Below are 11,164 nucleotides of genomic sequence, written 5' to 3' on the forward strand. Positions count from 1 at the left end.
GTTTAGCAACATGCATCCTGGTAAATGCTGTGCCATTTGGCCTTGAGAGCAGAAAGCTGTCTCGGATTTGTTTTAGTTAAAGTCTTTGTGTACATCAGCATGTTTGCCATCTCAGGCATCATCAGTTTTTTAGGTGAATTCATGTTTCGCTTAACATGACTTTTCTGTAACTGTTAAAGCACTGGGTCTCTTCTGCACACTTTATTTTGGAAATTCCTCACATGTTGCTGCCTATAACAGTGCATCCACATATCAGAGCCTCTGCTGGGACTCATTCATACACTGAAACAGTTTGGTGTGTTGGTGTTCCTAATAGTCTACATTTGGTATCTATCACTGATCCTGAATCCTCAACATATTTTTTGTGTTAAGACCAGTTTCTCTGTGTGTCTTTGAGCCTCAGAGGGTGTGTGTTTATGTACCCATAGGTTTCAGTACAGGTGGCACATAAGCAACCTGAAAATTGGATCTCCCTGCAAGTTTCTGTTGGCATATACCATACAAATCATTAGGCTCCTTCTGGCCCTGTGTAAGAGGAAACCTAAGCTCTGAACATCATGTGAAATACAAAACCAGGCAGACAATCTCACATGATAGGTATCTCCTTAGGAGATGTATTTCTGGAATGGATTTTTCTGGCAGTAACAATGTGTCTGGCACTACTCCCCACCCAGCATTTAAAGATTACTGTAGTTGAGGGAGGTTGGCTGCAGTCTGAACCTTCTGTTTATCCAGGACTTTCTTAGCTGAGACAAGTTGGCTGGAGTCTGCACCTTCTGTTTTCCCAGAGCATGCCAAGGAAGCTCTGATGCATCTAGTTGGTGTTATTCTCCACATACTCTCTTTTGGGCCAGCCTTGCAGACTTCATGAGATACACAGTACTGTAATATCATGATAGTCATGAAATTCTCTACATTATGTTTTCGTTAGCTTTTCTCCAAAAGTAATCCATGAATATTGAACAATGTGCATTGTACAGATTTTTTCCCAGATTTTACATCCCACAGCGATAGCGAAGAACCAGCCCTGTTAGCTTTATGTTTTCTCTGTAAAAGTACAAGGGATTAACTTGCATTGCAAAAGCAACGATATACAGCAGCCCATATCCAAACTAGCGTAGCAAGTTCAAGAAACTGCTGAAGCATAGCACAGTTACATAAGGCAGACCTAAAATCAGCTCAGCTTAAAAGTATATCTGAAAAAATTAGAGCCTTCCTTCACCAAAAGAGCTCTCATCCAGACTAGCTAAAGCTATCTACAGTTTTAATGCTGTATGAATTTGGGGATCTCTACATGTGTGACTGAATTGAAGTCTTAATGTCCATTATGAAGTCAGCAGGCACACAGTAAGTAGAAGAAGTAGTAACAGTAATAGGTAAAATTTCCCTCTTCATTAGAGAAGTGGTAACAGCACACTTGTCTTACATGGTAACAATTTGCAAATCTCGGAGTACTTTGCAAATTCTGTGTTCAGATGTTTAGAATTTTGATTGACTTTATTATCTCTTAAGTGATACAAAAAGTCCTTTGTCTGGCCACCAAGACAGATCTCTAGAAGTTCAGGAAGCTCATGTCTCTCAACCTACAACTCATTGGTTCAGTGCAGCCATATGGAAGAAAAGGGGACCTAGAATGATGAACTCCCTCACGAGCCAAAAGATATGCTCATGCTCCAGCCCTATAGTTATCTTTACGTGTATTTTAAATAGTGAAGAAAAAAAACCCTCACTCGTTTCCTTTCAGATGGAAATATCCCCCATTTATGACACACTTATGACCTGTTTTCAAAGCGCATGTTTTAGGAAAGCAGGGAGTTCTTTTTTGGATTTAGGCAGTCATCATGCCTCTAATTGCAAAGACTTCTGGAATGAGCTACTGCTTTCTGATACTTTCACTAATCCACATCTCTAAATCTACATGCTATATATCGGTAATTCTAAGACCGATCTTTCAAAAGAAATTTTCTCCCATTTGATTATGCTCTGAAACCTCATAGTCTTGCAAACCTCGAAGTTTCATCCAATCCTGGAAACAATTAATACGATTTTAGCCTCTCTGCTTGCATGGAAATGGAAAAACAAGCTTCAGCACTGCCTGCAGAAGGAGATTGTTGAACCATCTGCAAGTCTATTTTCTCTCTCCTTTCCATCACTAAAGCATGATGGGAAAAGTAAATGTGTTTCCATGACAGGAAATGAATGCTTCACTGATCCATCTGGGACCCTGCTTCTCTTCCAAGTCACAAAGACCCAAACTTGGTGAACCATTAGTGGGACATTTGGGCATGATACCACCTTTGATAAAATTCTCAGGTAGTATCTGTTTCCCTGAAGATTCACCTCCAGGTAAAAGGATGACCCTGTCTGAAGTTGCCTACTGTGAGTGTGTATATGGTCACGCACTTGAAAAGAGGGAAAAGAAATTACCTACCAGTATCTGGCTTTCTTAGAGATGTGTTGTACATTCTGTATCTATATACATCCCTGCCGTAAAGTCCTCATAACATCTGCTTTTATTCATACTCTCAAATAAGTTTTTTTCATACAATTACATATTGTTTATGGGTTTAGAAGTAGGACATATCACCTAACATCTACCTACTGGTTTGTGTCTTTCTGGTCATTTCCAGTGATAAGCTTTTCAACATTACTGTGACATATATATGTATATGTTTGTGTCTATGAGAATTATAGGTTATTTCTCTAGACTTTAATACCCTTTTTTCTTGTCTGGACACATCTCACTCAATTTCCTGCCAATATTTATTCTCTTTCTAGGTCCTTCACTGCTATTTCTCTGTTGTCACAACAGCCTTCAATTTAATGTATTTTCAGATTTAATTAACATGCCATTTACCCTGCTTTCGGGTCATTAATGATGATGACAATTAAAACTGAACCAATTATCATTCTCTGGGGCAGTACCTCCCATATAATGAATGAGTTTGACAGCAGTACAAGTTTCAGTTTCAAGCTTGAAATAATTAATTTTAAAATCAACTTCCATTTATTTTATTTGTTGTAGTTGCTAATTATTGATGGACAGCAACTGAGAACTGACCCGTCTACCGTAATGGATGAAGTACAGAAATTTCTGGGAGTCTCTCCTCATTATAATTACTCTGAAGCCCTAACGTGAGTTCATTTTAATCATTTTCACATGTTCCTCCTTTCCTAAAATACCAGTTAGTCTGTAGGCAAGCTCACTACAAAATAAAGCTTCTCGTACTTCTTCAAGCTGTCAGTAGGGTGTGTTCTTCAATATCTGCAAAGAACACAAATCAGGGTTAGATTTTCTGTGAATCATCCACTGAGCCACTCAGTGTGGAGCTTGACTGTTAACAGAAGTAGACCTCTGACGAATGGATAAAGTAAGTATTGCTTTGTGAGAATTGCATATGAATTTTGGATGCATGTAAAGGAATATTATTTCCGTAAGTGGAACATGGTTTACTCTTTTGAGTCTTCAGTCTAAACTTGGGAGATGCATCCTCCTTACAGTAATCTCATAGCCTTTACATTGCAAAATATTTGTTTCAGATTTGATATACATAAAGGTTTCTGGTGTCAGCTCCTGGAAGAAGGAAAAACAAAGTGTCTTGGCAAGAGCAAAGGTAGAAAATACCCTCCTATGGATTCTGAGGTAAACCATTATTATTATTGGCATTATACAGGGATTCAGTTGCCGCATATGAGACACCACATGGGCAAAATCATAAGGGAGAGAAAAAAAAAATTAAGTAGACGTTAATTATTTTACTACCTTTCCCTACAAATTAAACATTTAAGATAGCTGTGGAGTGCATAGACCTTTTCAGTTCTTTATTTCAAACGTGAAGAATTTAAATCATTAAAACAGCAACTTTTAAAACTTGGCACCCCTAAGAAAAATAAACTTGCCACCCCTGAAATTCACTTGGAAACCTGTCCCCTTTGTCTAAGTGACTTAAGCAGCAGAGGCTCCCCAGTGCATGGATTTTTCTCAGTCATGATCAGATATGTGTACTTATGTCTTTGAGAGTAGTTAGACCATGACAAGTAATGCAGACTCTCATATAATCCATCTTTAAGAGAGGTTAGGTTCTGTTTCCATTAATTTTAGAAATACTTTCCCCAGACAAATGCTCAAATGAAGAAACTTCAATCAGATCAAATGCTACAGCCTGTACCCAAGGGCAGTTTAGCCTCCTGTTGTAGCTTAACTTTCATGTTTATTCCATCCTGTATTCCCTGACTAAAATCCAAATAAAAACTTACAGTTTGAACAGCAGTAAGTATTAATGTGGCAAGTAAGCTGGGGTGTTTTCTCACAGTACTTAAATGATGAGTAACATTACATCAGTAGAATCATACTGATATAAAATCACTGGGTGAGAAGGCTTTTGACCAGAGATCAGACAAGACTGTGTTTGTTTATTGTTGCATTTTTCAACTCTAAATACTTCTGAAAGTGGGGGTTACTAATTGATACATGCCTACATACGAAGGTATTTTAGAAGCTTTTGTTTTAATCAGACTTCAGTAAATTCAAAGTAACTGCATCAGCTTCAGCACGATTCGTAGTTTACAAGACTATCTGAGAGTAGAATCAGATCCTTTGCTTTGACTTCCCTGTTCATTTTGGACAAGCATTGTTTCTCTTGAAATTACCATTTACAGCTCAGCTCTTAACTGAAGAGCTTAAACTTGCATGCAGTAGGTAGCATAAAACAATATAAATTGTGTAAGAGAAAGTAAAGTTTTGACATGGGTAAAACAAACTTGGAAACCTAGAATTCTCATCACCTCTACTACACTATTTTATTAAATAAAAATATCTCCTTTTTTATCCATCAGTGCAGGGCTTTTCTGTCAAGCTACTACAGAGATCACAATGTGGAACTGTCAAAACTCCTACACAAATTGGGACAACCCCTGCCGTCGTGGTTGAGACAGGAGCTACAGAAAGTAAGATAGCATTGAAAAACAGGCTTTTTGAAATCTCTCTTCCACACTTCAGTCTTCATGCCTACAGTCTCCAGGAGCTACCAGACGGTCTTGTAAAATATACCTCTTCAAAAAAGAGTAAAAGAGAGAAATTATTTCCATATGCTGGCATGTGGATTGTGAAAATACATGTGTTTCTTACAGCTCTGGTGGGCCAGATCTTTCTCATAAACATTTCTGGGCCTGTGGACTTGTCGACTACTGTGCACATATGTGGAAGTTGTTTGCAACTGGTATAAGCTTCAGAGATACATGACCTGTCCAATTTCACAGTAAATATTTACATTTTTATATATCGGTTTAAAAGTATTGTGTCTCATGTAGGTTTTGTAGCCCACTGTTAGACCACTGACAGTTTTTCTTACTATTTGATTATGGTCTTGCATAAAATAAGAAAACTTGATGTAGCATAAAATGCCAAGTGTACTTCTGCCTTTGGAATCAGCTTGCCAATACCCAAAGTATATAGTAACAAGGCTGAGAAGTACAGTTATCATATGTGGTTTAGCTGTGTACAGGAACAAAATACATGGAGCAAAATCTGGAAACCACAGGTAGAAAAGCACCGTAGAAACAAAACACATACAAAAACCATCACCTATGATTATAGCCTGTAACAACAAACCCTTACAATATGGTAAGGGCCTTTGTCCATAATTGCTGTCTGGTTTTGTACTAACTGAAATAGCAAAATACAGAATATAGCCATTATCTGAACAGAAATTTAATTGGACATGTGAAGCACAAAAGTTGCACTATAATCTTTATAAGCAGTATTATACTTCAACACCTGTGAGCCAAATTGAAGCAGTGCAACGAACTCCTGGCTTCTGTGAGCAGCCAGATCTGGATACTGCACTCTGGGCTTACATTGCTGAGAATTAGGAGTGACTCCACTGAAATAAATGAAATAATCATGAAGAGCAGAAACAGATCCATACTTAGATTGCCTGAATTTGCACCATTACTTTTTCCTCAATTTATTTGCCTTCAATCTATGCTTTGTGTATTCCAAGATCCCTCAACCTGATCAAAATTGTAGCATCTTTCGGTAACCTTCAGTTTTATGTCAGCTGCAAAAATCTATCAGATTTCCAGATGAAAATACTTGTTCTGGTTCCAGACATTTTGAATGTGTTTGGTATAATATGTTAGGAATAAGCTTTAGGGGGAAAAAAATAAACACGGTGTGTAATCATGGTAGAAAACTATGCTCTAATCATGGAAAACACAAATATCCAGCCTTACATTTGTGATACATTTCAACGATACATCATCTCACAGTGCATCATTTAGAGGTGAGATAAAGTCTAATTAGCATTACTCAAAAGTTAAGAAGATCAATGAAAACTTCAGCTGAGTATGGCCTTAATGCTTCTCCACTGAACTTTGGCTCTGTGTTTCTAAAGGCATGAAGAGGTAGTGAAAACAAAAGAGAACTACGGTACTAAATGCAATGCTTTTTACACTAGCTCTATAATGTTATCATAATTTGTTTTAGGGTGAATAGATAAAAACATGCATCAAATGGTGGAAAAACTTTATATGTCTCAGTGCTGTTTTACATTTATGTAATCATATAATTTAACTTTCAAGGTAATGGAATGGAAACCAGTCTGTTATTCCCTAAATAGAAAACAGATGTTTAAATCCTTAATGTACCTCTAACTGGTAATCTTTCTTATTTATTGATTTTGTCTATGTAATATGTGGTTTTGATAGGCCTGTAAAGAAAAAATCTAGACAAATTTGCTGTATATAACAATATTCTTTACGCAGCACATTTTTGCTAAGGGAATATGCATGATTAATGATGAGGACCTACTAGAGTAGACATTTTTTAAGATGAACAACTTTATTATTTATTATACAGAATGAGAATTTTCATTTCACTTCAAATATTTCCTGTCATATGGATTCGTCCCAAAAGCTGACTTGTCTTAAAATACTTCTTATTTGATAAAAGAAACACTCTGGATTCTAAACATCTGTAAAAGCAAATACTCTGCATGCTATGGACAACTCATGTGTCCTGGAAGCATCTATATGGATTTGTTACAACTAAATTGAATAACTGGAGAAAGTACCTGGGGTTTTCATCCTGGCATGATTGATTTTACCCTTGATATAACCTGATGTGACATCACACAAACATTTTTTAAGAATCCACGGTGATTGCACAAAGCTCCTGTTTTGTGTGCTGTTGCCTCAGTTACTCCATGTTCTTCAGTGCAGCAATTATAAAATAGAAGAAAGTAGTAAAACCCCTGGGCATTATCAAGTGCCTGAAGTTTTCATGGTGAGAGGCCCCTCTGCACATAAATTGAGTGCCTCCTACATGCAGGATGAATGGGCTTCAGCCACGTTCATAGTTCGTTCTTTGTTTCCAAGAACTCCCTTTCTGTCTCCTTCCTCTGGGGAAATCAAGGCCCCCACAGGACGCGGAGGAGTGGGCAGTCAAGGACAGAGTGCTGATGGGGACGTGCCCGTCGGTCTGAACGTCCCTCCAAAAATTTTACAACAGACAAGGTGACATGCCTCAGATCTGTGGACTACTTCTGTGAAGTCCTCTCTGAGGTATGGCAAGGAGCCCCCTACGCTTCTTGGTGATCTGCTGACAACTGCAGTCACCATGGAGCACCAGGAAGATAAGCCCCCCACGCGCGTGGCCTTGGGTGGATTAGGCTTGGTTTGGCAGCAAAACACACAGCTCAGCCTCAAGAAAGGAGTGCCATGGTGACTCGTAAGTCCTGATGAGGAGCAGCAGGGTGGAGTTCTTGTACTGTTCCAGCACCCTTCCTAAGGGAGGGAACTGGGAACCAAATAAGAGTTCCTAAGGATATCTCCAGTGAATTCCTGTGGTAACTTTACCAGAGTTGGTACTATGAGCGAAGTAGCTCAACCTTTTGGTCCTGGAACTGTGCATCTGAAAGGGCGTGATCGTGAATCAGCGTAAATCAGAGCTCCTGTTGATGAAGCTGTTAAGCCCTAGCATCTTTAGAAAGGGTGCCACAGGGTTAACTGCTTGCATGCGAGGCACACTGGTCTCAGAAGCAATAGAGAAGGCAAACTGCTGGAGCTCTTTGCAGTTCAGAATTTCTGATGCTTATTAGTTGTTTATACAAAGACAGTATGATGCCATTTTTTTTTTCCTCCAGAAACATTCTATTTAAATATGTTCTTACATTTAACAGGAGACTTTAAAAAAGTGACTTCTAATGTGCAGTCAACTTGGTGAAGAATGAAAAGTCTGAGCAAAGCAGGCACACAACAGCTAGATGTGTTATTCCCCAAATCATAGGATGCACATGAGTACAGCTGAGTAAGCAAGTCATACAGCATGAATTATCAAAGTTTAACCTCTTCTATTCACAGCTTACCTACAATCAGTGTTTGATTTCCAGAAATAGACTATCAATATTAACACTCTTAAATACTGATTCCGTACAACAAATTTATATTTGGCAAAGTCAGATGTTTTATTATGGTTGGTAACACAGACATGGTTTCTCTTCCCCTGGTAGATAAGTGCACAAGCAATTTCTTTAACAAACGCTTGATTATCTGAGCTTCACAATTCTTTTGATAAATATGATTCTGAAATTTGCTTTTTGCAGTCATCGTGCCATTAAAAATCAATGTGTGATTATGAGCAGAAAGTGACCATTGGGGGTGGGGTGTGGGGTGTGTGTAAACACAGAGCCTGATATGAAATCACTTAATTATTTGAGCAAACATTCCTGAAAATACTGTGATATTTTCCCAGTTCTACTTGTGCAGAAATAATTAGTTTCAATGATTTGCAGACTATCTTGTATGGAATATCCTTTTTCATTGCTTAAAAATGTGAAACTTCCTCAGGAAGAAATTAAATAGATATTTCAATGTTTATAGATGTAATACTCTTGTCATTCACATTGAATGAAAATTGCTGGAAACATTTTTCTCAAAGTTTTTTAAAATGAAAAAATAGATATTATTCTGATAGTGGCATGGTATCTGAAGTGCAACAATAAACTCTGATAAGAAAATTTAGTGCTGTGTGGAAGTGATGTTAATGTTCACAAAGTTGTCCTTTTCCAGGTATGTTATCAGCTGTTGTAGCTTGACACTGAGCTACAACACAATCCAGGAGCATGGGAACAGCATGAAGTGTTTTCAGAAATGAAAAATATTGTCTCTGTGAGTGAATATTACTGCTTTATGCAGCTGCTTATTTTACTGCATTTGCTTCCTGATTACTTTTTATTTTGGGTGCCAGAAATTGCTAATGTGCTGTAGAAACATTTCCAGAGCTTGTTATTTTTAAGATAACAAGCAGACTTTATTCAAATTATTTGCCAGGGGGATTCAGTAGTTATGCCAATGCATCAGCCTACACAGACATGAGAAGACCTTTCTTAGGAGAAACCTCTAAAGGAGGTATGAATGTCTGAAGGAAAATTCACTGTTATCAACAGATTCAGAACAGAATAGAAAAGTGTAGTATCTAGCTGGACAAAAACTGCATAGTATCTTCATCGAGGTGTACAAAATAGGAAACCTACGTTAACAAAATATTCTGTTCATTACAGAGAAAGGATGCAACCTATAATTTAGAAGTCTAAGCTTCTTTTATAATACCCATCTCTATAATATCTAAAAATAACAAAAGTGAAACAGTAAAGTAATAACAGAAAGGTACTAAGCTAAGGAAAAAGATCCTTGCTACAAACAACACCTGCCTGATCTTCATCTCTAATTTATCTGCTTTCATTTAATGTTTCTTTTCAGTTCTTCCAATCCCCAAATCCTTAGAGCCCAAAGGTAAAAGACCCCTTTTTGTCTCTGTGGACCACGTGGATGAAGAAAGCACAGCAGTCACCATCAAAGGACAGATCACAGGAACAGGAAAGTAATTAACAGATGAAACCAAGGGCTAGGGAAACCTGAATGGAGGACTTCAGACAAATTAAGGGTGATAGATTTGAAAAGCATACAGTGAGCTTGAGCCTTCACCACTGTTTTCTGCAAGGTTACTTCTTTCTTCTTCTATACAGTGTTTTCTTTCTTCACTTCCCTTTTTCTGTTCTGATCCTCTCTTTCCCTTGAGAAATTCAGATGAGAAATAAGGCTCACGTACTTAGAGAGATGTCAAGTTAGTACCGCAAGGTCGCTATCAGATCTCTTCCAGAAAGTATGACACAGAAGTGGCCTAGTTCAACCATGATGTAGGGGCTTGGCTCAGAATTACTAGTTCAAATCCTATAACCTATATAATCCTATAATCAGGTCATCAGAAAAATGGGTTCTTTTGCTCAAAAAGAAGTCAATATTGTCTCCTCGATTATCTCATCAAGACTCTCTGTCCTATTGAGTCTTACAATAAAGATCGTCTCTTCAGCAACATTCTGAACCAATCACCCCTGTGCTTGGGGTTTGAGATAGGACTGGGAGGGGAAAATCACCCTTTATGGTCATGAGCAACTGGCAGACTCATTAAGGGAAGAAAAAAAAGGAACATACATATATTAGACACTAACACCACTTACCAGAGTAGGACAGTGAGAAGCATTGCCACATCTGGAGAACACCTTCCCCCCACCCCTCCCTTCTTCCCGGGCTCAGCTCTGCTCCCAATATCTCTACCTCCTCCCCCAGCGGCGCAGGGGCAGGGAATGGGGGGTGCAGTCAGTGCTGCCACTTCTGCAACCTGCAGAGGGGGAAGCTTCTGGAACTTGTTCCCCCTGCTCCAGCGTGGTCCCCCTCTCACAGGAGACAGTCCTCCACAAACTTTCTCTGATGTGAGTTCCTCCCATGGGCTGCAGCATTTCCTTACACTGCTCCGGTGTGGGTCATCAACTTTCTCCAACTGGAGTCCCCCCAGGACGGAGCCCTTCCCGAGCTGCTCCGGCGTGGGACACCCCCGCATGCTGCAATCCTCCCAGTGCTGAATTACAGCAGCGGGGCTGCCTTTTCCCATGAGACCCCGGCCTTCTTCGGGCACAGAACCTTGATCAACCAGGCAAAAAACACAGGCCATAAATCAGTGTCTGCTCCACCGTAGATCTCCATGGGTGGCAGGGGGGGCCGCCCTGCCGTCTCCCCACAGGATACAGGGGGGTCTCTGCTCCAGCACACCTCCCCCCTCCTTTCTTCCTCCGTTCCTCCACTGACCTTGGTGTTCACGCAGCTGCCG

At 39.2% G+C, this 11,164-nt stretch overlaps 1 protein-coding gene across 3 annotated transcripts in view; it reads left to right on the forward strand.

Moving 5' to 3' along the window:
* The window catches only part of LOC104359353 (bifunctional heparan sulfate N-deacetylase/N-sulfotransferase 3), a 70,710-nt gene extending 61,689 nt beyond the window's left edge, over nucleotides 1–9,021 (forward strand). For all 3 annotated transcript variants that reach the window (XM_033007583.2, XM_033007588.2, XM_033007595.2), the window contains exons 12-14: nucleotides 3,026–3,135; nucleotides 3,541–3,643; nucleotides 4,837–9,021. In XM_033007583.2, the coding sequence (XP_032863474.1) occupies nucleotides 3,026–3,135; nucleotides 3,541–3,643; nucleotides 4,837–4,956 (333 nt within the window). In that variant the 3' untranslated portion in view covers nucleotides 4,957–9,021. The remainder of the gene's footprint in view (nucleotides 1–3,025; nucleotides 3,136–3,540; nucleotides 3,644–4,836) is intronic.
* The last annotated feature ends 2,143 nt before the right edge of the window (nucleotides 9,022–11,164 follow it).

The sequence above is a fragment of the Tyto alba genome, unplaced genomic scaffold (assembly GCF_018691265.1).
Source record: "Tyto alba isolate M040663 unplaced genomic scaffold, T.alba_DEE_v4.0 Super-Scaffold_23, whole genome shotgun sequence".
NCBI lineage: Eukaryota > Metazoa > Chordata > Aves > Strigiformes > Tytonidae > Tyto > Tyto alba.